Source organism: Sphaerodactylus townsendi, linkage group LG15 (assembly GCF_021028975.2).
Source record: "Sphaerodactylus townsendi isolate TG3544 linkage group LG15, MPM_Stown_v2.3, whole genome shotgun sequence".
Taxonomy (NCBI): Eukaryota; Metazoa; Chordata; class Lepidosauria; order Squamata; family Sphaerodactylidae; genus Sphaerodactylus; species Sphaerodactylus townsendi.
Genome location: NC_059439.1, coordinates 29,288,896 through 29,316,882, shown reverse-complemented (window position 1 = coordinate 29,316,882; position 27,987 = coordinate 29,288,896). Strand labels below are relative to the sequence as shown.

At 81.2% G+C, this 27,987-nt stretch overlaps 1 protein-coding gene across 1 annotated transcript; it reads right to left on the bottom strand.

The window, feature by feature from the left end:
- Positions 1-521: 521 nt before the first annotated feature.
- MBOAT7 (membrane bound O-acyltransferase domain containing 7) lies at positions 522-27,987 on the bottom strand. Its single transcript, XM_048516726.1, has 7 exons — positions 27,825-27,987; positions 7,129-7,337; positions 6,892-7,048; positions 5,236-5,596; positions 3,714-3,896; positions 2,447-2,570; positions 522-2,244 (listed from the first exon to the last, which is right to left on the bottom strand). Exons 1-7 carry the CDS (start codon positions 27,985-27,987, stop codon positions 1,861-1,863), a joined length of 1,581 nt encoding a protein of 526 aa, XP_048372683.1. The 3' UTR covers positions 522-1,860.

The window sequence follows — 27,987 nt, the reverse complement described above, 5'->3', positions numbered from 1 at the left end:
GCAGTGTAGGTAACCCTGTTAAGCGCTGTTAAACCCCACTGATTTTCATGCGAAGAACTAAAGCGCAATCCTTTACCTGGGAGTAAGCTCGGTTGCTGACAATGGGGCTTGCTTCTGAGTAAACCCTCCTAGGGTCGTGATTCACCCATTGGAAGAGTTGCACGGTTGCTTCAAAGCAAAGCCACCGACTACCAACAAGCTTACTCCCGAGTAACACGCACCTTGGGGCCAACCGTTTTTTCTAAACTGAAACCTCAGTATTCAGGTTAAATTGCCATGTTGGCACTTTGCGATAAATAAGTGGGTTTTGGGTTGCAGTTTGGGCACTCAGCCTCGAAAAGGTTCGCCATCACTGATCTAAGGCAAATGTGGTTTGCTTGGAACAGGAGTTGTGAAGGCTTGTGTGTTGTTCACCATGGGAATGTGGATGGGAGAATGACAGGGCAACATTTTCAAGGCCACAGACTTAGCCTTTAGTGCCCTCTACAAGGTATGCAGGAAACTGAACTCAAAAAACCAAGTCTTGCCAAAAACTTTTATTTCTAATTCAAGTTTCCAAACAAGCTACAGTAGCCGTGGTCATGAAGTATAATTGCCGTCGGGTCAAATCAGGGCTTTAAAAAAAACTTCCTCAAGCCTCCCACCCAAAGGGAGACAAAACCACATCAACAACAACGAAGCGGTAACATAAAACCACACTTTCAAAGCCCCGCAGTCCTTTAACTTTTCAAGTGTTCCCCCAAACCAGCCCCTGCAATTCTTTAAAACAGAATCCTGTGGTCTAAAACCCAAACCAGCATAGCTGAGGTCTTTGTATTTGCCCCTCTGGGACCAGGTTTTGGAAGTACGGGAAACTTCATTTCAGTACTAGTTTCTTTTCTCCAAATTAATGAAGGGTGACCGGCTGCCTTTTTGCGGGGTTTGGTATCTGGGCCCCAAAGGGCCTCTGAAACTCCTAGAACCTCACTCCCGCTTTGGGGTGGGGGGGTCATTGATTCAGGACTACAGAGGCTTATGGGATTTTGGGGAGCTGCCACAGCTTGAGGCAGGATATCCCCCCCACTGTTTGACCCATACACAGGTGTCAAACTCGTGATCCTCCAGATGTTATGGACCACAGTTCCCATCATGCTGGCAGGTGTCAAACTCGTGGCCCTCCAGATTTTATGGACCACAGTTCCCATCATCCCCTGCCAGCTGGCAGGGGATGATGGGAACTGTAGTCCATACCATCTGGAGGGCCGCAGGATATTCAACGTTACCATTTACTCATGCCTACTCCCTTTCCAAAAACAGGTCTTCGGACAGCACAGCTGCGTACTTGTACATAAGTGTGTATATATATGTACATATATATAAAGAAAATATGTACGTTTTAAAAAAATTGCCAGGAGCAGTTAGGAAGCCGGCAAGAAGTAGAGCCCAGCTCACTCCTGCACTCTCCTGTCTTGCTCCTGTGTAAAATGGCTTCAGGTCGAGGAGAGGAGAGGAAAACCAACATTTTAGAGCAAACAGCTGTCGGGAACCAGAACTCCTGGGCGAAGAACAGAAGCCGGAAGGACAAATCTAACAGGCCAAAAGGCTGGACAGGAGGAGTTTCCTGAGGAAAGACAAATGCCCTGTGAGTTACTGCAGGTGGCAACTGGGGGGTGGGTCACGATTCTAGCAGGTGGAGAACAGGCGTCGGGGCCAGGAGGGCCGGTTCCCATTCTTGGACCTCCAAGGCTGGTTTTCGAGTGGGGCAAACTGACAACAAAAGAGAGTCCCGCGCCGTTTCCTTGGTCTCCAGGGCCACAGGGAGCGCCTCACCTTGCGGGCTTCATGGCGCCCTCTAGCGGCCGCCCCTTGCCTCAAGCCTTTTCACTCCCGCCACTGGGGGATCTGCGCGGCTCCCTCTTTGCTCCTCGGAGAGCCGCCCTGGTCCCTCCGGCTTCCCAGCAGCTTTCCCAGCAGGAAGAAGGCCACCGCCCCCACGTGGACGCAGTAATAGATGGCGCTCCAGTAGCGGACCGTGTCCTCAAAGGTGAGCAGCACGAAGCCCATGCACATGTAGTCGTAGGCCCGCATCTTCAAGAACCACTGCACCCAGTCGCCGTAGAGGCGCCCCGCAGGGGTGAGGTGTTTCAGGAAGCCTCTCTCCATTGCGCCTTCAGCTGCCAGGCAGAGCGGGATCGTCAGGAAGCTGAGATAGTAGCTGGTGGAATTTATGTTGTAGGCGGAGGATTGGGGTGCATTGCCTAGGCGCTTCCGGGATAGGGTTGAAACATCAGCCCTAGACTCCTCCCATCCCACCAGCCCGCACAGATTCCCCAGAATCCTTCACTCCGTCCCTCATGCCTTTCCGTTATCAGTCCATGTCTCTTTACTGATCAGCCTCACGGCTTCTCTCAAGCTAAACTCAGGGGTCTTTCAAAGACGCTTCTCTTTCAAAGACAACGGCTCTGACCCGTTCCAGCATGCCTAGAAATTTCTTGACACAAAGGGAAACCATTTGCCAGCCGAACAACTCCCAACACATCACTTCCCCTGTAGGTTTCATGGCAAGCCTTTCAGAAGTGGTCGCTATGTTCCTGGTGAAGAATAGAAAGCATCTATCCCCAAATTACTTTCACTGTACCTCTCAAGCTAAACATCCTATTTTTTTGTCTGTTAAAAAAAAAGGTAAAGTTTCCCCTTCGGTCATGTCCGACCCTGGGGTACCACTGCGAGCAGTGATTTCATAGGCAAGCCGTTTTTGTGGTGTAGTTTGCCATTGTATTCCCCATCTATTCTTTACCCCCTAGCAATGTGCTAGGTCAGTGGTGGCGAACCTATGGCACGTGCCATGGCAGAGCCCTCTCTGTGGGCATGCACAAAGAGTCACCCCCCCCACACACACATTTAGGCTGGCCTAGGCCGCTGGGCCTTGATTATTAGCATGAAACCTAAGACCTAGTTTTGGGGAGGCAGTGTAGGTAACAGGTTCATGAAAAGAACTAAAGCACAATCCTTTACCTGGCAATGGGGGTTGCTTCTGAGTAAACCCTCCTAGGGTCGTGATTCACCTGTTCAAAGCGTTGCATGGTTGCTTCACCAAGCTTACTCCCAAGTAACATATGCTTCGGAGCCAACCGTTTTTTCTAAACTAAAACCTCAGTATTCAGGTTAAATTGCCGTGTTGGCACTTGGCGATAAATAAGTGGGTTTTGGGTTGCAATTTGGGCACTCGGTCTTGAAAAGGTTCGCCATCACTGTGCTAGGTACTCATCTACCGACCAAGGAATGGATGGATGGCTGAGTTGACCATGAGCCAGCTGCCAGGATATCTGACCCACAGGGGGCTCGAACTCCTGACCGTGTGAGTGGCAGTGCAAGCACTTAACCACTACGCCACGCGGCTCCTTCATTTGTCTGTTACGCAGTCACTATCAACTCCTTTGCATAATTCTCAGCTACATGCTCCTGCCTACCTCTCTCACTCCCAGAATTCTCTGTTTGCCGACTTTCAAAGTAGTTTCCATCCCACAATCCTTCTGATTGCTCCAAAAAAAAAAAGGTTCTTCACACTCTTAGGTTGGTAAGGAAGAGACCTATTGCAGAACTGTTATCATTTCCTCTTTGCTCAAAGCCCACTCCCAGCTTGCTTGTGAGAGACTTTCTTCTCCCTTTCTTCTCCCTTTCTGTTCCCCTGGGCAATTTAGCTCATCCCCTCTCCGTGGAATATTTTTCCTTACCTCAGGACATAGGAACGGAAAGGCGCACTTTTGTAGATGTACTGGGCCAGCCACCACTGTACGGTCATGTTCCAATAGCGCATGCCGTCCTTCACCTTGACACAGAAGTCCGTGCCGTGGGGGTCGATGTTCTTAATTGTCTCATAGTCATAAGTCAGGCTTAACGCCTCCCCGTCAGCTGACCTACTTGTCAAAAAAAGGGAGGGAGAAAAACCTTCATGCTTGAGTATCCTTCTTGATTGACTACTACAATGTTGTGCATACAGCTGCCCCTTGATGACAGTTCAGAAATTTTACTACTACGGAGGCATGCTTGTCTACCTCTTTGACCAAGGGGAACCACCAAAAACTGAACATACCCTACATTACAGCGGTTGTACTCCCTACCCACAGTTTTCCAGAGGATGCGTTTGGCCTATAAAACTAGGGGTGTCATGTCGAAGAGGGAGCAAGTTTGTTTTCTGCTCCCTCAGAGACTAGAACACGGAGTAATGGATTCAAAGTGCCGGAAAAGAGATTCCACCTAAACATTAGGAAGAACTTACTGACCATCAGGGCTGTTCGACAGTGGAATGCTCTACCTCGGAGTGTGGTAGTCTCCTTCTTTGGAGTTTTTTAAACAGAGGCTGGATGACCATAGGTCGGGAGCGCTTTGATTGTGTGTTCCTGCATGGCAGGGGGTTGGACGTGATGGCCCTTGGGGTCTCTCCCAACTCTATGATTCTATGACTAACTGTAACTGAGTGTACACCTTGCTCCACCAACCTTGTTCCAGCTCCACCAAGATCTGAAGTATACAGGAAATGCTCAAAAGGGTTTCTATTAACCTAGCCGTTCGGTTGATTTTATAGATAGATAGTGGTGGGATCCAAAATTTTTAGTAACAGGTTCCCTCGCCAGCCCCCCCTCAGCAAAGGGGGCAGAGGAGTACTTAGGCAAACCTGAGCCCTGGGCAAAACCTGGGCCACCCCACCATGACCCCCCAAACTGTTTTTGCACCAGGCCATTTCTAAATCATCATCACATTATAGAAAATGCCCCAACTCACAAATCTGAACAGAGCAATGGTGAAACACACAGGTTCTTTGATAGAGACTGGTGAGATAAAAGGTAAGAAAGGCTGAGAATCCATGAATTGCAGTACCTGGAAGGGATTAACCCAGTTCAGGGAGTTACATTATTAGTCGCAATTGCTATATGGAACCTTCACGTTCAAAGGCAGTATGCCTCTCGGGGAGGCGAGGGCGTGGAGGTGGAAAAGCGGACCCAATTAGTAACCCCCTCTCGGCACACACAAATAATTAGTAACCCACTCTCGGGAACTGGTGAGAACCTGCTGGATCCCACCTCTGGATAGATAGATCGATGGCTCTCTCCAGAGACAGCACGAGTATCACTTTCTCTAGTTGGTACTGCATTACGGACTGCTTATTTACTCTCTTCTAAGCCGCTGTGAGCTTACACAGAACGGACTAGATCACATCTGCTTCCTGTGTTCCCCTGGAGCATCTCTGCCACTCACCTGCTGAGAGGCTCATACTCCACAGTGGGTCCCCCGCCTGATCGGGATTTGGCAGCAGCTGGATAAGCCCCGAAGGCAGCCGCGATACAGGCGCATTCGGCACATAGCCAGGCCACATAGAAACGCATGCGGAAGACGAAAAAAACGGGCATCATGTAGAAGAGACGGAAAGGAAGTCCTCGTTCGTAGAAGGCGCTGCTTCGGACGTAGTCGAGGGGAAAGAAGTGAGAGACCAACAGGAAAGAGGCCCCGAAGATGGGGATCGTTTTAGATCTGGAAAGCAGCAGCGGCCAGCTGGGGATAGCGGAGGAGTCGGGCTGGGTCAGCCAGTCATAGTGAGTCCGGTAGCGATAGAACGGGCCTGGGTACAACAACAAAGGGAGATTCAGACTGGAGAGCAGAATCACAACTGGAGCGGGGGGGGGGGGGGAACCATTCCGTCCATGTTATTTGGGCTCAGAGGTATAGTTCCAAATGCCCTGTAGCCCAGTCCTAGAAACAATCTGGTGGCCCAAGGATCTTAAGATCTCAGCTTTCATTGTCAACAGGTAATCCCGAAGTCTGAGGCAGAAATAATTGGAACTGCACAGGTTTTGCTGCTTTCAGGATACATCAGTTAAGAGCAACCACACAAATTGGGGAACCCAGATGCAAAATCAGGAATGACGACAGGTAGTAAAGAAGAAGAAGAAGATTTGGATTTATATCCCCTCTTTCTCTCCTGCAAGGAGACTCAAAGGGGCTGACAAACTCCTTTCCCTTCCCGCCTCACAACAAACACCCTGTGAGGTAGGTGGGGCTGAGAGAACTCAGATGAACTGTGACTAGCCCAAGATCACCCAGCTGGCGTGTGTGGGAGTGCACAGGCTAACCTGAATTCCCCAGATATGTCTCCACAGCTCAGGCGAAAATGAAGAAAACTTGTACCAACCAGGCTGCAATAATGACTTCAAAAATTAGTTCTCCCACTGGGGTAGCAATTTACTTATAAGTAACCAAAATAATTTTATAATTTTACAAACAGTAATAAAATGTTTTGGAAAAAATTGTTTACATTCTCCCATTGGAGTAATATATACATACAATTTTTCCAAAACATTTTGTTACTGTTTGTAAAATTATAAAATTATTTTGGTTACTTATAAGTAAATTGCTACTCCAGTGGGAGAACTAATTTTTGAAGTCATTATTGTAGCCTGGTTGGTACAAGTTTTCTTCATTTTCACTTTGGTGTGCACCTTCCCCTTTTGCATAGCATGGAGGAATCCACAGCTCAGGTGGCAGAGCGGGGAATCAAACCCGGTTCCTCCAGATTAGAGTACACCTGCTCTTAACCACTATGCCACTGCTAACGAGACAAGAATAGACCCGTACATGCACACACAGAAACAGCCACACAAGGAAAAGCAGACAGTGAAAATCACAGTGGATGGCACACGTGAGACCTTCGCTCCTCTCATCTTTCGATCTGCAATCTTCCGCAGCTTCCAAAAGCCAAAACAGAAACAGTGAGGAGAGGTTGTACAAACTGACCCAAGAGGTCACAGCCGTGATTCAAACAGCAAAACGCCAACATGGCTGCCAGAGGCGAAGTGCCCCATGGATGTTTGAACACATATACATATCCCACCCTTCCCTGTAAGGTAACTCAGGTACCTGTCATGAGTCCCACATAGCAATAACTGTAACACAGTATCTCCACCAGTCCCGGCATTTTGGGGATCACGCCAATCATAGAAGACTTGGTGAACGACGCCACGTCCTGCTTCTTTGCTTGGGTGAATTCTTGCACTTCGTTGGCCAAGCTCACCATCTGGAAGATACAGCGATCCCCCATGGAAAATGAACTTCCTGGAGAGGCCTTCCCACCCCTTCCACAGCACAACCAGCTACCTTGAGGGTGAGCAGGAGTTGTATAGCGTTGGAGAACGGGGTTGGGTCTGGGAAACCGAAGTACGCGACCGTGCGAAAAAACAGCAGGTAAGAAAAGGTCCATCCGAGGGTCAGATAGTGGCAAGACCTAGTGAGGAAAGAAAGAAGCCATGAAGAGCAATTACTAAGTTTCCCATTCTCCAGCCTCCGACAGAAGTATCCCCGACTCACTTAACAAGCATCTCCAACGGCAAGACAGCCCAGCTCTGGTCTCCAAATGAGTCTGGACTCTCAGCCCTGTGTAGCAACACACTGGAACTTGCTCCACTCTCTAAAGATCACAACATATTACTCTTTGGTTCGACCTTAGAAGATCTCACAACAAGAAGACCAAAGAATCCCAGTTCCCTGAATCCAATTTTTTCCCCCCCACCCCCCCCCCCCCCCCCCCCCCCCCCCCCCCCCCCCCCCTCCCCCACACCCCCCCCCCCCCCCCCCCCCGCCCCCCCCCCCCCCCCCCCCCCCCCCCCCCCGCCCCCCCCCTCCCCCCTCGCCCCCCCCCACCCCACCCCCTCCCACCCCCACCCGCCCCCCCCCCCCCCCCCCCCCCCCCCCACCCCCCTGCCCCCCTCCATCCTCCCCCCCCCACCGCCCCCGCCCCCCACACCCCCCGCCCCCCACCCCCCCCCCCCCCCACCCCCCCCCCCCCCCACCCCCCCCCCCCCCCACCCCCCCCCCCCCCCACCCCCCCCCCCCCCCACCCCCCCCCCCCCCCACCCCCCCCCCCCCCCACCCCCCCCCCCCCCCACCCCCCCCCCCCCCCACCCCCCCCCCCCCCCACCCCCCCCCCCCCCCACCCCCCCCCCCCCCCACCCCCCCCCCCCCCCACCCCCCCCCCCCCCCACCCCCCCCCCCCCCCACCCCCCCCCCCCCCCACCCCCCCCCCCCCCCACCCCCCCCCCCCCCCACCCCCCCCCCCCCCCACCCCCCCCCCCCCCCACCCCCCCCCCCCCCCACCCCCCCCCCCCCCCACCCCCCCCCCCCCCCACCCCCCCCCCCCCCCACCCCCCCCCCCCCCCACCCCCCCCCCCCCCCACCCCCCCCCCCCCCCACCCCCCCCCCCCCCCACCCCCCCCCCCCCCCACCCCCCCCCCCCCCCACCCCCCCCCCCCCCCACCCCCCCCCCCCCCCACCCCCCCCCCCCCCCACCCCCCCCCCCCCCCACCCCCCCCCCCCCCCACCCCCCCCCCCCCCCACCCCCCCCCCCCCCCACCCCCCCCCCCCCCCACCCCCCCCCCCCCCCACCCCCCCCCCCCCCCACCCCCCCCCCCCCCCACCCCCCCCCCCCCCCACCCCCCCCCCCCCCCACCCCCCCCCCCCCCCACCCCCCCCCCCCCCCACCCCCCCCCCCCCCCACCCCCCCCCCCCCCCACCCCCCCCCCCCCCCACCCCCCCCCCCCCCCACCCCCCCCCCCCCCCACCCCCCCCCCCCCCCACCCCCCCCCCCCCCCACCCCCCCCCCCCCCCACCCCCCCCCCCCCCCACCCCCCCCCCCCCCCACCCCCCCCCCCCCCCACCCCCCCCCCCCCCCACCCCCCCCCCCCCCCACCCCCCCCCCCCCCCACCCCCCCCCCCCCCCACCCCCCCCCCCCCCCACCCCCCCCCCCCCCCACCCCCCCCCCCCCCCACCCCCCCCCCCCCCCACCCCCCCCCCCCCCCACCCCCCCCCCCCCCCACCCCCCCCCCCCCCCACCCCCCCCCCCCCCCACCCCCCCCCCCCCCCACCCCCCCCCCCCCCCACCCCCCCCCCCCCCCACCCCCCCCCCCCCCCACCCCCCCCCCCCCCCACCCCCCCCCCCCCCCACCCCCCCCCCCCCCCACCCCCCCCCCCCCCCACCCCCCCCCCCCCCCACCCCCCCCCCCCCCCACCCCCCCCCCCCCCCACCCCCCCCCCCCCCCACCCCCCCCCCCCCCCACCCCCCCCCCCCCCCACCCCCCCCCCCCCCCACCCCCCCCCCCCCCCACCCCCCCCCCCCCCCACCCCCCCCCCCCCCCACCCCCCCCCCCCCCCACCCCCCCCCCCCCCCACCCCCCCCCCCCCCCACCCCCCCCCCCCCCCACCCCCCCCCCCCCCCACCCCCCCCCCCCCCCACCCCCCCCCCCCCCCACCCCCCCCCCCCCCCACCCCCCCCCCCCCCCACCCCCCCCCCCCCCCACCCCCCCCCCCCCCCACCCCCCCCCCCCCCCACCCCCCCCCCCCCCCACCCCCCCCCCCCCCCACCCCCCCCCCCCCCCACCCCCCCCCCCCCCCACCCCCCCCCCCCCCCACCCCCCCCCCCCCCCACCCCCCCCCCCCCCCACCCCCCCCCCCCCCCACCCCCCCCCCCCCCCACCCCCCCCCCCCCCCACCCCCCCCCCCCCCCACCCCCCCCCCCCCCCACCCCCCCCCCCCCCCACCCCCCCCCCCCCCCACCCCCCCCCCCCCCCACCCCCCCCCCCCCCCACCCCCCCCCCCCCCCACCCCCCCCCCCCCCCACCCCCCCCCCCCCCCACCCCCCCCCCCCCCCACCCCCCCCCCCCCCCACCCCCCCCCCCCCCCACCCCCCCCCCCCCCCACCCCCCCCCCCCCCCACCCCCCCCCCCCCCCACCCCCCCCCCCCCCCACCCCCCCCCCCCCCCACCCCCCCCCCCCCCCACCCCCCCCCCCCCCCACCCCCCCCCCCCCCCACCCCCCCCCCCCCCCACCCCCCCCCCCCCCCACCCCCCCCCCCCCCCACCCCCCCCCCCCCCCACCCCCCCCCCCCCCCACCCCCCCCCCCCCCCACCCCCCCCCCCCCCCACCCCCCCCCCCCCCCACCCCCCCCCCCCCCCACCCCCCCCCCCCCCCACCCCCCCCCCCCCCCACCCCCCCCCCCCCCCACCCCCCCCCCCCCCCACCCCCCCCCCCCCCCACCCCCCCCCCCCCCCACCCCCCCCCCCCCCCACCCCCCCCCCCCCCCACCCCCCCCCCCCCCCACCCCCCCCCCCCCCCACCCCCCCCCCCCCCCACCCCCCCCCCCCCCCACCCCCCCCCCCCCCCACCCCCCCCCCCCCCCACCCCCCCCCCCCCCCACCCCCCCCCCCCCCCACCCCCCCCCCCCCCCACCCCCCCCCCCCCCCACCCCCCCCCCCCCCCACCCCCCCCCCCCCCCACCCCCCCCCCCCCCCACCCCCCCCCCCCCCCACCCCCCCCCCCCCCCACCCCCCCCCCCCCCCACCCCCCCCCCCCCCCACCCCCCCCCCCCCCCACCCCCCCCCCCCCCCACCCCCCCCCCCCCCCACCCCCCCCCCCCCCCACCCCCCCCCCCCCCCACCCCCCCCCCCCCCCACCCCCCCCCCCCCCCACCCCCCCCCCCCCCCACCCCCCCCCCCCCCCACCCCCCCCCCCCCCCACCCCCCCCCCCCCCCACCCCCCCCCCCCCCCACCCCCCCCCCCCCCCACCCCCCCCCCCCCCCACCCCCCCCCCCCCCCACCCCCCCCCCCCCCCACCCCCCCCCCCCCCCACCCCCCCCCCCCCCCACCCCCCCCCCCCCCCACCCCCCCCCCCCCCCACCCCCCCCCCCCCCCACCCCCCCCCCCCCCCACCCCCCCCCCCCCCCACCCCCCCCCCCCCCCACCCCCCCCCCCCCCCACCCCCCCCCCCCCCCACCCCCCCCCCCCCCCACCCCCCCCCCCCCCCACCCCCCCCCCCCCCCACCCCCCCCCCCCCCCACCCCCCCCCCCCCCCACCCCCCCCCCCCCCCACCCCCCCCCCCCCCCACCCCCCCCCCCCCCCACCCCCCCCCCCCCCCACCCCCCCCCCCCCCCACCCCCCCCCCCCCCCACCCCCCCCCCCCCCCACCCCCCCCCCCCCCCACCCCCCCCCCCCCCCACCCCCCCCCCCCCCCACCCCCCCCCCCCCCCACCCCCCCCCCCCCCCACCCCCCCCCCCCCCCACCCCCCCCCCCCCCCACCCCCCCCCCCCCCCACCCCCCCCCCCCCCCACCCCCCCCCCCCCCCACCCCCCCCCCCCCCCACCCCCCCCCCCCCCCACCCCCCCCCCCCCCCACCCCCCCCCCCCCCCACCCCCCCCCCCCCCCACCCCCCCCCCCCCCCACCCCCCCCCCCCCCCACCCCCCCCCCCCCCCACCCCCCCCCCCCCCCACCCCCCCCCCCCCCCACCCCCCCCCCCCCCCACCCCCCCCCCCCCCCACCCCCCCCCCCCCCCACCCCCCCCCCCCCCCACCCCCCCCCCCCCCCACCCCCCCCCCCCCCCACCCCCCCCCCCCCCCACCCCCCCCCCCCCCCACCCCCCCCCCCCCCCACCCCCCCCCCCCCCCACCCCCCCCCCCCCCCACCCCCCCCCCCCCCCACCCCCCCCCCCCCCCACCCCCCCCCCCCCCCACCCCCCCCCCCCCCCACCCCCCCCCCCCCCCACCCCCCCCCCCCCCCACCCCCCCCCCCCCCCACCCCCCCCCCCCCCCACCCCCCCCCCCCCCCACCCCCCCCCCCCCCCACCCCCCCCCCCCCCCACCCCCCCCCCCCCCCACCCCCCCCCCCCCCCACCCCCCCCCCCCCCCACCCCCCCCCCCCCCCACCCCCCCCCCCCCCCACCCCCCCCCCCCCCCACCCCCCCCCCCCCCCACCCCCCCCCCCCCCCACCCCCCCCCCCCCCCACCCCCCCCCCCCCCCACCCCCCCCCCCCCCCACCCCCCCCCCCCCCCACCCCCCCCCCCCCCCACCCCCCCCCCCCCCCACCCCCCCCCCCCCCCACCCCCCCCCCCCCCCACCCCCCCCCCCCCCCACCCCCCCCCCCCCCCACCCCCCCCCCCCCCCACCCCCCCCCCCCCCCACCCCCCCCCCCCCCCACCCCCCCCCCCCCCCACCCCCCCCCCCCCCCACCCCCCCCCCCCCCCACCCCCCCCCCCCCCCACCCCCCCCCCCCCCCACCCCCCCCCCCCCCCACCCCCCCCCCCCCCCACCCCCCCCCCCCCCCACCCCCCCCCCCCCCCACCCCCCCCCCCCCCCACCCCCCCCCCCCCCCACCCCCCCCCCCCCCCACCCCCCCCCCCCCCCACCCCCCCCCCCCCCCACCCCCCCCCCCCCCCACCCCCCCCCCCCCCCACCCCCCCCCCCCCCCACCCCCCCCCCCCCCCACCCCCCCCCCCCCCCACCCCCCCCCCCCCCCACCCCCCCCCCCCCCCACCCCCCCCCCCCCCCACCCCCCCCCCCCCCCACCCCCCCCCCCCCCCACCCCCCCCCCCCCCCACCCCCCCCCCCCCCCACCCCCCCCCCCCCCCACCCCCCCCCCCCCCCACCCCCCCCCCCCCCCACCCCCCCCCCCCCCCACCCCCCCCCCCCCCCACCCCCCCCCCCCCCCACCCCCCCCCCCCCCCACCCCCCCCCCCCCCCACCCCCCCCCCCCCCCACCCCCCCCCCCCCCCACCCCCCCCCCCCCCCACCCCCCCCCCCCCCCACCCCCCCCCCCCCCCACCCCCCCCCCCCCCCACCCCCCCCCCCCCCCACCCCCCCCCCCCCCCACCCCCCCCCCCCCCCACCCCCCCCCCCCCCCACCCCCCCCCCCCCCCACCCCCCCCCCCCCCCACCCCCCCCCCCCCCCACCCCCCCCCCCCCCCACCCCCCCCCCCCCCCACCCCCCCCCCCCCCCACCCCCCCCCCCCCCCACCCCCCCCCCCCCCCACCCCCCCCCCCCCCCACCCCCCCCCCCCCCCACCCCCCCCCCCCCCCACCCCCCCCCCCCCCCACCCCCCCCCCCCCCCACCCCCCCCCCCCCCCACCCCCCCCCCCCCCCACCCCCCCCCCCCCCCACCCCCCCCCCCCCCCACCCCCCCCCCCCCCCACCCCCCCCCCCCCCCACCCCCCCCCCCCCCCACCCCCCCCCCCCCCCACCCCCCCCCCCCCCCACCCCCCCCCCCCCCCACCCCCCCCCCCCCCCACCCCCCCCCCCCCCCACCCCCCCCCCCCCCCACCCCCCCCCCCCCCCACCCCCCCCCCCCCCCACCCCCCCCCCCCCCCACCCCCCCCCCCCCCCACCCCCCCCCCCCCCCACCCCCCCCCCCCCCCACCCCCCCCCCCCCCCACCCCCCCCCCCCCCCACCCCCCCCCCCCCCCACCCCCCCCCCCCCCCACCCCCCCCCCCCCCCACCCCCCCCCCCCCCCACCCCCCCCCCCCCCCACCCCCCCCCCCCCCCACCCCCCCCCCCCCCCACCCCCCCCCCCCCCCACCCCCCCCCCCCCCCACCCCCCCCCCCCCCCACCCCCCCCCCCCCCCACCCCCCCCCCCCCCCACCCCCCCCCCCCCCCACCCCCCCCCCCCCCCACCCCCCCCCCCCCCCACCCCCCCCCCCCCCCACCCCCCCCCCCCCCCACCCCCCCCCCCCCCCACCCCCCCCCCCCCCCACCCCCCCCCCCCCCCACCCCCCCCCCCCCCCACCCCCCCCCCCCCCCACCCCCCCCCCCCCCCACCCCCCCCCCCCCCCACCCCCCCCCCCCCCCACCCCCCCCCCCCCCCACCCCCCCCCCCCCCCACCCCCCCCCCCCCCCACCCCCCCCCCCCCCCACCCCCCCCCCCCCCCACCCCCCCCCCCCCCCACCCCCCCCCCCCCCCACCCCCCCCCCCCCCCACCCCCCCCCCCCCCCACCCCCCCCCCCCCCCACCCCCCCCCCCCCCCACCCCCCCCCCCCCCCACCCCCCCCCCCCCCCACCCCCCCCCCCCCCCACCCCCCCCCCCCCCCACCCCCCCCCCCCCCCACCCCCCCCCCCCCCCACCCCCCCCCCCCCCCACCCCCCCCCCCCCCCACCCCCCCCCCCCCCCACCCCCCCCCCCCCCCACCCCCCCCCCCCCCCACCCCCCCCCCCCCCCACCCCCCCCCCCCCCCACCCCCCCCCCCCCCCACCCCCCCCCCCCCCCACCCCCCCCCCCCCCCACCCCCCCCCCCCCCCACCCCCCCCCCCCCCCACCCCCCCCCCCCCCCACCCCCCCCCCCCCCCACCCCCCCCCCCCCCCACCCCCCCCCCCCCCCACCCCCCCCCCCCCCCACCCCCCCCCCCCCCCACCCCCCCCCCCCCCCACCCCCCCCCCCCCCCACCCCCCCCCCCCCCCACCCCCCCCCCCCCCCACCCCCCCCCCCCCCCACCCCCCCCCCCCCCCACCCCCCCCCCCCCCCACCCCCCCCCCCCCCCACCCCCCCCCCCCCCCACCCCCCCCCCCCCCCACCCCCCCCCCCCCCCACCCCCCCCCCCCCCCACCCCCCCCCCCCCCCACCCCCCCCCCCCCCCACCCCCCCCCCCCCCCACCCCCCCCCCCCCCCACCCCCCCCCCCCCCCACCCCCCCCCCCCCCCACCCCCCCCCCCCCCCACCCCCCCCCCCCCCCACCCCCCCCCCCCCCCACCCCCCCCCCCCCCCACCCCCCCCCCCCCCCACCCCCCCCCCCCCCCACCCCCCCCCCCCCCCACCCCCCCCCCCCCCCACCCCCCCCCCCCCCCACCCCCCCCCCCCCCCACCCCCCCCCCCCCCCACCCCCCCCCCCCCCCACCCCCCCCCCCCCCCACCCCCCCCCCCCCCCACCCCCCCCCCCCCCCACCCCCCCCCCCCCCCACCCCCCCCCCCCCCCACCCCCCCCCCCCCCCACCCCCCCCCCCCCCCACCCCCCCCCCCCCCCACCCCCCCCCCCCCCCACCCCCCCCCCCCCCCACCCCCCCCCCCCCCCACCCCCCCCCCCCCCCACCCCCCCCCCCCCCCACCCCCCCCCCCCCCCACCCCCCCCCCCCCCCACCCCCCCCCCCCCCCACCCCCCCCCCCCCCCACCCCCCCCCCCCCCCACCCCCCCCCCCCCCCACCCCCCCCCCCCCCCACCCCCCCCCCCCCCCACCCCCCCCCCCCCCCACCCCCCCCCCCCCCCACCCCCCCCCCCCCCCACCCCCCCCCCCCCCCACCCCCCCCCCCCCCCACCCCCCCCCCCCCCCACCCCCCCCCCCCCCCACCCCCCCCCCCCCCCACCCCCCCCCCCCCCCACCCCCCCCCCCCCCCACCCCCCCCCCCCCCCACCCCCCCCCCCCCCCACCCCCCCCCCCCCCCACCCCCCCCCCCCCCCACCCCCCCCCCCCCCCACCCCCCCCCCCCCCCACCCCCCCCCCCCCCCACCCCCCCCCCCCCCCACCCCCCCCCCCCCCCACCCCCCCCCCCCCCCACCCCCCCCCCCCCCCACCCCCCCCCCCCCCCACCCCCCCCCCCCCCCACCCCCCCCCCCCCCCACCCCCCCCCCCCCCCACCCCCCCCCCCCCCCACCCCCCCCCCCCCCCACCCCCCCCCCCCCCCACCCCCCCCCCCCCCCACCCCCCCCCCCCCCCACCCCCCCCCCCCCCCACCCCCCCCCCCCCCCACCCCCCCCCCCCCCCACCCCCCCCCCCCCCCACCCCCCCCCCCCCCCACCCCCCCCCCCCCCCACCCCCCCCCCCCCCCACCCCCCCCCCCCCCCACCCCCCCCCCCCCCCACCCCCCCCCCCCCCCACCCCCCCCCCCCCCCACCCCCCCCCCCCCCCACCCCCCCCCCCCCCCACCCCCCCCCCCCCCCACCCCCCCCCCCCCCCACCCCCCCCCCCCCCCACCCCCCCCCCCCCCCACCCCCCCCCCCCCCCACCCCCCCCCCCCCCCACCCCCCCCCCCCCCCACCCCCCCCCCCCCCCACCCCCCCCCCCCCCCACCCCCCCCCCCCCCCACCCCCCCCCCCCCCCACCCCCCCCCCCCCCCACCCCCCCCCCCCCCCACCCCCCCCCCCCCCCACCCCCCCCCCCCCCCACCCCCCCCCCCCCCCACCCCCCCCCCCCCCCACCCCCCCCCCCCCCCACCCCCCCCCCCCCCCACCCCCCCCCCCCCCCACCCCCCCCCCCCCCCACCCCCCCCCCCCCCCACCCCCCCCCCCCCCCACCCCCCCCCCCCCCCACCCCCCCCCCCCCCCACCCCCCCCCCCCCCCACCCCCCCCCCCCCCCACCCCCCCCCCCCCCCACCCCCCCCCCCCCCCACCCCCCCCCCCCCCCACCCCCCCCCCCCCCCACCCCCCCCCCCCCCCACCCCCCCCCCCCCCCACCCCCCCCCCCCCCCACCCCCCCCCCCCCCCACCCCCCCCCCCCCCCACCCCCCCCCCCCCCCACCCCCCCCCCCCCCCACCCCCCCCCCCCCCCACCCCCCCCCCCCCCCACCCCCCCCCCCCCCCACCCCCCCCCCCCCCCACCCCCCCCCCCCCCCACCCCCCCCCCCCCCCACCCCCCCCCCCCCCCACCCCCCCCCCCCCCCACCCCCCCCCCCCCCCACCCCCCCCCCCCCCCACCCCCCCCCCCCCCCACCCCCCCCCCCCCCCACCCCCCCCCCCCCCCACCCCCCCCCCCCCCCACCCCCCCCCCCCCCCACCCCCCCCCCCCCCCACCCCCCCCCCCCCCCACCCCCCCCCCCCCCCACCCCCCCCCCCCCCCACCCCCCCCCCCCCCCACCCCCCCCCCCCCCCACCCCCCCCCCCCCCCACCCCCCCCCCCCCCCACCCCCCCCCCCCCCCACCCCCCCCCCCCCCCACCCCCCCCCCCCCCCACCCCCCCCCCCCCCCACCCCCCCCCCCCCCCACCCCCCCCCCCCCCCACCCCCCCCCCCCCCCACCCCCCCCCCCCCCCACCCCCCCCCCCCCCCACCCCCCCCCCCCCCCACCCCCCCCCCCCCCCACCCCCCCCCCCCCCCACCCCCCCCCCCCCCCACCCCCCCCCCCCCCCACCCCCCCCCCCCCCCACCCCCCCCCCCCCCCACCCCCCCCCCCCCCCACCCCCCCCCCCCCCCACCCCCCCCCCCCCCCACCCCCCCCCCCCCCCACCCCCCCCCCCCCCCACCCCCCCCCCCCCCCACCCCCCCCCCCCCCCACCCCCCCCCCCCCCCACCCCCCCCCCCCCCCACCCCCCCCCCCCCCCACCCCCCCCCCCCCCCACCCCCCCCCCCCCCCACCCCCCCCCCCCCCCACCCCCCCCCCCCCCCACCCCCCCCCCCCCCCACCCCCCCCCCCCCCCACCCCCCCCCCCCCCCACCCCCCCCCCCCCCCACCCCCCCCCCCCCCCACCCCCCCCCCCCCCCACCCCCCCCCCCCCCCACCCCCCCCCCCCCCCACCCCCCCCCCCCCCCACCCCCCCCCCCCCCCACCCCCCCCCCCCCCCACCCCCCCCCCCCCCCACCCCCCCCCCCCCCCACCCCCCCCCCCCCCCACCCCCCCCCCCCCCCACCCCCCCCCCCCCCCACCCCCCCCCCCCCCCACCCCCCCCCCCCCCCACCCCCCCCCCCCCCCACCCCCCCCCCCCCCCACCCCCCCCCCCCCCCACCCCCCCCCCCCCCCACCCCCCCCCCCCCCCACCCCCCCCCCCCCCCACCCCCCCCCCCCCCCACCCCCCCCCCCCCCCACCCCCCCCCCCCCCCACCCCCCCCCCCCCCCACCCCCCCCCCCCCCCACCCCCCCCCCCCCCCACCCCCCCCCCCCCCCACCCCCCCCCCCCCCCACCCCCCCCCCCCCCCACCCCCCCCCCCCCCCACCCCCCCCCCCCCCCACCCCCCCCCCCCCCCACCCCCCCCCCCCCCCACCCCCCCCCCCCCCCACCCCCCCCCCCCCCCACCCCCCCCCCCCCCCACCCCCCCCCCCCCCCACCCCCCCCCCCCCCCACCCCCCCCCCCCCCCACCCCCCCCCCCCCCCACCCCCCCCCCCCCCCACCCCCCCCCCCCCCCACCCCCCCCCCCCCCCACCCCCCCCCCCCCCCACCCCCCCCCCCCCCCACCCCCCCCCCCCCCCACCCCCCCCCCCCCCCACCCCCCCCCCCCCCCACCCCCCCCCCCCCCCACCCCCCCCCCCCCCCACCCCCCCCCCCCCCCACCCCCCCCCCCCCCCACCCCCCCCCCCCCCCACCCCCCCCCCCCCCCACCCCCCCCCCCCCCCACCCCCCCCCCCCCCCACCCCCCCCCCCCCCCACCCCCCCCCCCCCCCACCCCCCCCCCCCCCCACCCCCCCCCCCCCCCACCCCCCCCCCCCCCCACCCCCCCCCCCCCCCACCCCCCCCCCCCCCCACCCCCCCCCCCCCCCACCCCCCCCCCCCCCCACCCCCCCCCCCCCCCACCCCCCCCCCCCCCCACCCCCCCCCCCCCCCACCCCCCCCCCCCCCCACCCCCCCCCCCCCCCACCCCCCCCCCCCCCCACCCCCCCCCCCCCCCACCCCCCCCCCCCCCCACCCCCCCCCCCCCCCACCCCCCCCCCCCCCCACCCCCCCCCCCCCCCACCCCCCCCCCCCCCCACCCCCCCCCCCCCCCACCCCCCCCCCCCCCCACCCCCCCCCCCCCCCACCCCCCCCCCCCCCCACCCCCCCCCCCCCCCACCCCCCCCCCCCCCCACCCCCCCCCCCCCCCACCCCCCCCCCCCCCCACCCCCCCCCCCCCCCACCCCCCCCCCCCCCCACCCCCCCCCCCCCCCACCCCCCCCCCCCCCCACCCCCCCCCCCCCCCACCCCCCCCCCCCCCCACCCCCCCCCCCCCCCACCCCCCCCCCCCCCCACCCCCCCCCCCCCCCACCCCCCCCCCCCCCCACCCCCCCCCCCCCCCACCCCCCCCCCCCCCCACCCCCCCCCCCCCCCACCCCCCCCCCCCCCCACCCCCCCCCCCCCCCACCCCCCCCCCCCCCCACCCCCCCCCCCCCCCACCCCCCCCCCCCCCCACCCCCCCCCCCCCCCACCCCCCCCCCCCCCCACCCCCCCCCCCCCCCACCCCCCCCCCCCCCCACCCCCCCCCCCCCCCACCCCCCCCCCCCCCCACCCCCCCCCCCCCCCACCCCCCCCCCCCCCCACCCCCCCCCCCCCCCACCCCCCCCCCCCCCCACCCCCCCCCCCCCCCACCCCCCCCCCCCCCCACCCCCCCCCCCCCCCACCCCCCCCCCCCCCCACCCCCCCCCCCCCCCACCCCCCCCCCCCCCCACCCCCCCCCCCCCCCACCCCCCCCCCCCCCCACCCCCCCCCCCCCCCACCCCCCCCCCCCCCCACCCCCCCCCCCCCCCACCCCCCCCCCCCCCCACCCCCCCCCCCCCCCACCCCCCCCCCCCCCCACCCCCCCCCCCCCCCACCCCCCCCCCCCCCCACCCCCCCCCCCCCCCACCCCCCCCCCCCCCCACCCCCCCCCCCCCCCACCCCCCCCCCCCCCCACCCCCCCCCCCCCCCACCCCCCCCCCCCCCCACCCCCCCCCCCCCCCACCCCCCCCCCCCCCCACCCCCCCCCCCCCCCACCCCCCCCCCCCCCCACCCCCCCCCCCCCCCACCCCCCCCCCCCCCCACCCCCCCCCCCCCCCACCCCCCCCCCCCCCCACCCCCCCCCCCCCCCACCCCCCCCCCCCCCCACCCCCCCCCCCCCCCACCCCCCCCCCCCCCCACCCCCCCCCCCCCCCACCCCCCCCCCCCCCCACCCCCCCCCCCCCCCACCCCCCCCCCCCCCCACCCCCCCCCCCCCCCACCCCCCCCCCCCCCCACCCCCCCCCCCCCCCACCCCCCCCCCCCCCCACCCCCCCCCCCCCCCACCCCCCCCCCCCCCCACCCCCCCCCCCCCCCACCCCCCCCCCCCCCCACCCCCCCCCCCCCCCACCCCCCCCCCCCCCCACCCCCCCCCCCCCCCACCCCCCCCCCCCCCCACCCCCCCCCCCCCCCACCCCCCCCCCCCCCCACCCCCCCCCCCCCCCACCCCCCCCCCCCCCCACCCCCCCCCCCCCCCACCCCCCCCCCCCCCCACCCCCCCCCCCCCCCACCCCCCCCCCCCCCCACCCCCCCCCCCCCCCACCCCCCCCCCCCCCCACCCCCCCCCCCCCCCACCCCCCCCCCCCCCCACCCCCCCCCCCCCCCACCCCCCCCCCCCCCCACCCCCCCCCCCCCCCACCCCCCCCCCCCCCCACCCCCCCCCCCCCCCACCCCCCCCCCCCCCCACCCCCCCCCCCCCCCACCCCCCCCCCCCCCCACCCCCCCCCCCCCCCACCCCCCCCCCCCCCCACCCCCCCCCCCCCCCACCCCCCCCCCCCCCCACCCCCCCCCCCCCCCACCCCCCCCCCCCCCCACCCCCCCCCCCCCCCACCCCCCCCCCCCCCCACCCCCCCCCCCCCCCACCCCCCCCCCCCCCCACCCCCCCCCCCCCCCACCCCCCCCCCCCCCCACCCCCCCCCCCCCCCACCCCCCCCCCCCCCCACCCCCCCCCCCCCCCACCCCCCCCCCCCCCCACCCCCCCCCCCCCCCACCCCCCCCCCCCCCCACCCCCCCCCCCCCCCACCCCCCCCCCCCCCCACCCCCCCCCCCCCCCACCCCCCCCCCCCCCCACCCCCCCCCCCCCCCACCCCCCCCCCCCCCCACCCCCCCCCCCCCCCACCCCCCCCCCCCCCCACCCCCCCCCCCCCCCACCCCCCCCCCCCCCCACCCCCCCCCCCCCCCACCCCCCCCCCCCCCCACCCCCCCCCCCCCCCACCCCCCCCCCCCCCCACCCCCCCCCCCCCCCACCCCCCCCCCCCCCCACCCCCCCCCCCCCCCACCCCCCCCCCCCCCCACCCCCCCCCCCCCCCACCCCCCCCCCCCCCCACCCCCCCCCCCCCCCACCCCCCCCCCCCCCCACCCCCCCCCCCCCCCACCCCCCCCCCCCCCCACCCCCCCCCCCCCCCACCCCCCCCCCCCCCCACCCCCCCCCCCCCCCACCCCCCCCCCCCCCCACCCCCCCCCCCCCCCACCCCCCCCCCCCCCCACCCCCCCCCCCCCCCACCCCCCCCCCCCCCCACCCCCCCCCCCCCCCACCCCCCCCCCCCCCCACCCCCCCCCCCCCCCACCCCCCCCCCCCCCCACCCCCCCCCCCCCCCACCCCCCCCCCCCCCCACCCCCCCCCCCCCCCACCCCCCCCCCCCCCCACCCCCCCCCCCCCCCACCCCCCCCCCCCCCCACCCCCCCCCCCCCCCACCCCCCCCCCCCCCCACCCCCCCCCCCCCCCACCCCCCCCCCCCCCCACCCCCCCCCCCCCCCACCCCCCCCCCCCCCCACCCCCCCCCCCCCCCACCCCCCCCCCCCCCCACCCCCCCCCCCCCCCACCCCCCCCCCCCCCCACCCCCCCCCCCCCCCACCCCCCCCCCCCCCCACCCCCCCCCCCCCCCACCCCCCCCCCCCCCCACCCCCCCCCCCCCCCACCCCCCCCCCCCCCCACCCCCCCCCCCCCCCACCCCCCCCCCCCCCCACCCCCCCCCCCCCCCACCCCCCCCCCCCCCCACCCCCCCCCCCCCCCACCCCCCCCCCCCCCCACCCCCCCCCCCCCCCACCCCCCCCCCCCCCCACCCCCCCCCCCCCCCACCCCCCCCCCCCCCCACCCCCCCCCCCCCCCACCCCCCCCCCCCCCCACCCCCCCCCCCCCCCACCCCCCCCCCCCCCCACCCCCCCCCCCCCCCACCCCCCCCCCCCCCCACCCCCCCCCCCCCCCACCCCCCCCCCCCCCCACCCCCCCCCCCCCCCACCCCCCCCCCCCCCCACCCCCCCCCCCCCCCACCCCCCCCCCCCCCCACCCCCCCCCCCCCCCACCCCCCCCCCCCCCCACCCCCCCCCCCCCCCACCCCCCCCCCCCCCCACCCCCCCCCCCCCCCACCCCCCCCCCCCCCCACCCCCCCCCCCCCCCACCCCCCCCCCCCCCCACCCCCCCCCCCCCCCACCCCCCCCCCCCCCCACCCCCCCCCCCCCCCACCCCCCCCCCCCCCCACCCCCCCCCCCCCCCACCCCCCCCCCCCCCCACCCCCCCCCCCCCCCACCCCCCCCCCCCCCCACCCCCCCCCCCCCCCACCCCCCCCCCCCCCCACCCCCCCCCCCCCCCACCCCCCCCCCCCCCCACCCCCCCCCCCCCCCACCCCCCCCCCCCCCCACCCCCCCCCCCCCCCACCCCCCCCCCCCCCCACCCCCCCCCCCCCCCACCCCCCCCCCCCCCCACCCCCCCCCCCCCCCACCCCCCCCCCCCCCCACCCCCCCCCCCCCCCACCCCCCCCCCCCCCCACCCCCCCCCCCCCCCACCCCCCCCCCCCCCCACCCCCCCCCCCCCCCACCCCCCCCCCCCCCCACCCCCCCCCCCCCCCACCCCCCCCCCCCCCCACCCCCCCCCCCCCCCACCCCCCCCCCCCCCCACCCCCCCCCCCCCCCACCCCCCCCCCCCCCCACCCCCCCCCCCCCCCACCCCCCCCCCCCCCCACCCCCCCCCCCCCCCACCCCCCCCCCCCCCCACCCCCCCCCCCCCCCACCCCCCCCCCCCCCCACCCCCCCCCCCCCCCACCCCCCCCCCCCCCCACCCCCCCCCCCCCCCACCCCCCCCCCCCCCCACCCCCCCCCCCCCCCACCCCCCCCCCCCCCCACCCCCCCCCCCCCCCACCCCCCCCCCCCCCCACCCCCCCCCCCCCCCACCCCCCCCCCCCCCCACCCCCCCCCCCCCCCACCCCCCCCCCCCCCCACCCCCCCCCCCCCCCACCCCCCCCCCCCCCCACCCCCCCCCCCCCCCACCCCCCCCCCCCCCCACCCCCCCCCCCCCCCACCCCCCCCCCCCCCCACCCCCCCCCCCCCCCACCCCCCCCCCCCCCCACCCCCCCCCCCCCCCACCCCCCCCCCCCCCCACCCCCCCCCCCCCCCACCCCCCCCCCCCCCCACCCCCCCCCCCCCCCACCCCCCCCCCCCCCCACCCCCCCCCCCCCCCACCCCCCCCCCCCCCCACCCCCCCCCCCCCCCACCCCCCCCCCCCCCCACCCCCCCCCCCCCCCACCCCCCCCCCCCCCCACCCCCCCCCCCCCCCACCCCCCCCCCCCCCCACCCCCCCCCCCCCCCACCCCCCCCCCCCCCCACCCCCCCCCCCCCCCACCCCCCCCCCCCCCCACCCCCCCCCCCCCCCACCCCCCCCCCCCCCCACCCCCCCCCCCCCCCACCCCCCCCCCCCCCCACCCCCCCCCCCCCCCACCCCCCCCCCCCCCCACCCCCCCCCCCCCCCACCCCCCCCCCCCCCCACCCCCCCCCCCCCCCACCCCCCCCCCCCCCCACCCCCCCCCCCCCCCACCCCCCCCCCCCCCCACCCCCCCCCCCCCCCACCCCCCCCCCCCCCCACCCCCCCCCCCCCCCACCCCCCCCCCCCCCCACCCCCCCCCCCCCCCACCCCCCCCCCCCCCCACCCCCCCCCCCCCCCACCCCCCCCCCCCCCCACCCCCCCCCCCCCCCACCCCCCCCCCCCCCCACCCCCCCCCCCCCCCACCCCCCCCCCCCCCCACCCCCCCCCCCCCCCACCCCCCCCCCCCCCCACCCCCCCCCCCCCCCACCCCCCCCCCCCCCCACCCCCCCCCCCCCCCACCCCCCCCCCCCCCCACCCCCCCCCCCCCCCACCCCCCCCCCCCCCCACCCCCCCCCCCCCCCACCCCCCCCCCCCCCCACCCCCCCCCCCCCCCACCCCCCCCCCCCCCCACCCCCCCCCCCCCCCACCCCCCCCCCCCCCCACCCCCCCCCCCCCCCACCCCCCCCCCCCCCCACCCCCCCCCCCCCCCACCCCCCCCCCCCCCCACCCCCCCCCCCCCCCACCCCCCCCCCCCCCCACCCCCCCCCCCCCCCACCCCCCCCCCCCCCCACCCCCCCCCCCCCCCACCCCCCCCCCCCCCCACCCCCCCCCCCCCCCACCCCCCCCCCCCCCCACCCCCCCCCCCCCCCACCCCCCCCCCCCCCCACCCCCCCCCCCCCCCACCCCCCCCCCCCCCCACCCCCCCCCCCCCCCACCCCCCCCCCCCCCCACCCCCCCCCCCCCCCACCCCCCCCCCCCCCCACCCCCCCCCCCCCCCACCCCCCCCCCCCCCCACCCCCCCCCCCCCCCACCCCCCCCCCCCCCCACCCCCCCCCCCCCCCACCCCCCCCCCCCCCCACCCCCCCCCCCCCCCACCCCCCCCCCCCCCCACCCCCCCCCCCCCCCACCCCCCCCCCCCCCCACCCCCCCCCCCCCCCACCCCCCCCCCCCCCCACCCCCCCCCCCCCCCACCCCCCCCCCCCCCCACCCCCCCCCCCCCCCACCCCCCCCCCCCCCCACCCCCCCCCCCCCCCACCCCCCCCCCCCCCCACCCCCCCCCCCCCCCACCCCCCCCCCCCCCCACCCCCCCCCCCCCCCACCCCCCCCCCCCCCCACCCCCCCCCCCCCCCACCCCCCCCCCCCCCCACCCCCCCCCCCCCCCACCCCCCCCCCCCCCCACCCCCCCCCCCCCCCACCCCCCCCCCCCCCCACCCCCCCCCCCCCCCACCCCCCCCCCCCCCCACCCCCCCCCCCCCCCACCCCCCCCCCCCCCCACCCCCCCCCCCCCCCACCCCCCCCCCCCCCCACCCCCCCCCCCCCCCACCCCCCCCCCCCCCCACCCCCCCCCCCCCCCACCCCCCCCCCCCCCCACCCCCCCCCCCCCCCACCCCCCCCCCCCCCCACCCCCCCCCCCCCCCACCCCCCCCCCCCCCCACCCCCCCCCCCCCCCACCCCCCCCCCCCCCCACCCCCCCCCCCCCCCACCCCCCCCCCCCCCCACCCCCCCCCCCCCCCACCCCCCCCCCCCCCCACCCCCCCCCCCCCCCACCCCCCCCCCCCCCCACCCCCCCCCCCCCCCACCCCCCCCCCCCCCCACCCCCCCCCCCCCCCACCCCCCCCCCCCCCCACCCCCCCCCCCCCCCACCCCCCCCCCCCCCCACCCCCCCCCCCCCCCACCCCCCCCCCCCCCCACCCCCCCCCCCCCCCACCCCCCCCCCCCCCCACCCCCCCCCCCCCCCACCCCCCCCCCCCCCCACCCCCCCCCCCCCCCACCCCCCCCCCCCCCCACCCCCCCCCCCCCCCACCCCCCCCCCCCCCCACCCCCCCCCCCCCCCACCCCCCCCCCCCCCCACCCCCCCCCCCCCCCACCCCCCCCCCCCCCCACCCCCCCCCCCCCCCACCCCCCCCCCCCCCCACCCCCCCCCCCCCCCACCCCCCCCCCCCCCCACCCCCCCCCCCCCCCACCCCCCCCCCCCCCCACCCCCCCCCCCCCCCACCCCCCCCCCCCCCCACCCCCCCCCCCCCCCACCCCCCCCCCCCCCCACCCCCCCCCCCCCCCACCCCCCCCCCCCCCCACCCCCCCCCCCCCCCACCCCCCCCCCCCCCCACCCCCCCCCCCCCCCACCCCCCCCCCCCCCCACCCCCCCCCCCCCCCACCCCCCCCCCCCCCCACCCCCCCCCCCCCCCACCCCCCCCCCCCCCCACCCCCCCCCCCCCCCACCCCCCCCCCCCCCCACCCCCCCCCCCCCCCACCCCCCCCCCCCCCCACCCCCCCCCCCCCCCACCCCCCCCCCCCCCCACCCCCCCCCCCCCCCACCCCCCCCCCCCCCCACCCCCCCCCCCCCCCACCCCCCCCCCCCCCCACCCCCCCCCCCCCCCACCCCCCCCCCCCCCCACCCCCCCCCCCCCCCACCCCCCCCCCCCCCCACCCCCCCCCCCCCCCACCCCCCCCCCCCCCCACCCCCCCCCCCCCCCACCCCCCCCCCCCCCCACCCCCCCCCCCCCCCACCCCCCCCCCCCCCCACCCCCCCCCCCCCCCACCCCCCCCCCCCCCCACCCCCCCCCCCCCCCACCCCCCCCCCCCCCCACCCCCCCCCCCCCCCACCCCCCCCCCCCCCCACCCCCCCCCCCCCCCACCCCCCCCCCCCCCCACCCCCCCCCCCCCCCACCCCCCCCCCCCCCCACCCCCCCCCCCCCCCACCCCCCCCCCCCCCCACCCCCCCCCCCCCCCACCCCCCCCCCCCCCCACCCCCCCCCCCCCCCACCCCCCCCCCCCCCCACCCCCCCCCCCCCCCACCCCCCCCCCCCCCCACCCCCCCCCCCCCCCACCCCCCCCCCCCCCCACCCCCCCCCCCCCCCACCCCCCCCCCCCCCCACCCCCCCCCCCCCCCACCCCCCCCCCCCCCCACCCCCCCCCCCCCCCACCCCCCCCCCCCCCCACCCCCCCCCCCCCCCACCCCCCCCCCCCCCCACCCCCCCCCCCCCCCACCCCCCCCCCCCCCCACCCCCCCCCCCCCCCACCCCCCCCCCCCCCCACCCCCCCCCCCCCCCACCCCCCCCCCCCCCCACCCCCCCCCCCCCCCACCCCCCCCCCCCCCCACCCCCCCCCCCCCCCACCCCCCCCCCCCCCCACCCCCCCCCCCCCCCACCCCCCCCCCCCCCCACCCCCCCCCCCCCCCACCCCCCCCCCCCCCCACCCCCCCCCCCCCCCACCCCCCCCCCCCCCCACCCCCCCCCCCCCCCACCCCCCCCCCCCCCCACCCCCCCCCCCCCCCACCCCCCCCCCCCCCCACCCCCCCCCCCCCCCACCCCCCCCCCCCCCCACCCCCCCCCCCCCCCACCCCCCCCCCCCCCCACCCCCCCCCCCCCCCACCCCCCCCCCCCCCCACCCCCCCCCCCCCCCACCCCCCCCCCCCCCCACCCCCCCCCCCCCCCACCCCCCCCCCCCCCCACCCCCCCCCCCCCCCACCCCCCCCCCCCCCCACCCCCCCCCCCCCCCACCCCCCCCCCCCCCCACCCCCCCCCCCCCCCACCCCCCCCCCCCCCCACCCCCCCCCCCCCCCACCCCCCCCCCCCCCCACCCCCCCCCCCCCCCACCCCCCCCCCCCCCCACCCCCCCCCCCCCCCACCCCCCCCCCCCCCCACCCCCCCCCCCCCCCACCCCCCCCCCCCCCCACCCCCCCCCCCCCCCACCCCCCCCCCCCCCCACCCCCCCCCCCCCCCACCCCCCCCCCCCCCCACCCCCCCCCCCCCCCACCCCCCCCCCCCCCCACCCCCCCCCCCCCCCACCCCCCCCCCCCCCCACCCCCCCCCCCCCCCACCCCCCCCCCCCCCCACCCCCCCCCCCCCCCACCCCCCCCCCCCCCCACCCCCCCCCCCCCCCACCCCCCCCCCCCCCCACCCCCCCCCCCCCCCACCCCCCCCCCCCCCCACCCCCCCCCCCCCCCACCCCCCCCCCCCCCCACCCCCCCCCCCCCCCACCCCCCCCCCCCCCCACCCCCCCCCCCCCCCACCCCCCCCCCCCCCCACCCCCCCCCCCCCCCACCCCCCCCCCCCCCCACCCCCCCCCCCCCCCACCCCCCCCCCCCCCCACCCCCCCCCCCCCCCACCCCCCCCCCCCCCCACCCCCCCCCCCCCCCACCCCCCCCCCCCCCCACCCCCCCCCCCCCCCACCCCCCCCCCCCCCCACCCCCCCCCCCCCCCACCCCCCCCCCCCCCCACCCCCCCCCCCCCCCACCCCCCCCCCCCCCCACCCCCCCCCCCCCCCACCCCCCCCCCCCCCCACCCCCCCCCCCCCCCACCCCCCCAGGCTTTTGCTCCAAAGAGGCTCCGACACTACGCAACCTCGACGTGCGGCCTCGTGCGAAGGCGGCGCCTGAGAAAGGCCGCCCTAGGCTCTCGGCTCCATTGTCCAAAGGGGCTGCCAGCTCCAAGAGGCTAGGAACGTTAGCGGAGTCGCCCACAACCTCCACCTGCGGTCTCGTGCGAAGGCGGCGCCCTGAGAAGCGTCGTCCCGGGCTGCTGGCATCTCTTTTGTACAGGAGCCCCTTGGCCAAAGAGCCTCAGAAAGTTAGCGGGGCCCCCACAACCTGCACATGAGGTCCCGTGCGAAGGCGGCGGTCAGAGTGGCGCTGTCCCGGGCTGTTGGCATCCAATCTGCACAGGGGTAGGACCCCCTCTCCCAGGAGCGCTGGGAAGCTCCAACTCGGGGGCTGGCAGATGTGCAAGACATCATTTCTGGCCCCCTCTTCCCCAT

Excerpts from the sequence above, each read along its gene's own strand:
- MBOAT7 (XM_048516726.1), bottom strand. The coding sequence starts at position 27,987 with ATGGGGAAGAGGGGGCCAGAAATGATGTCTTGCACATCTGCCAGCCCC. Across the intron at positions 3,897-5,235 it reads GAGTATGAGCCTCTCAGCAG|GTCAGCTGACGGGGAGGCGT; the intron begins GTGAGTGGCAGA and ends TTTGACAAGTAG. Across the intron at positions 2,571-3,713 it reads TTCCGTTCCTATGTCCTGAG|GAACATAGCGACCACTTCTG; the intron begins GTAAGGAAAAAT and ends ATTCTTCACCAG.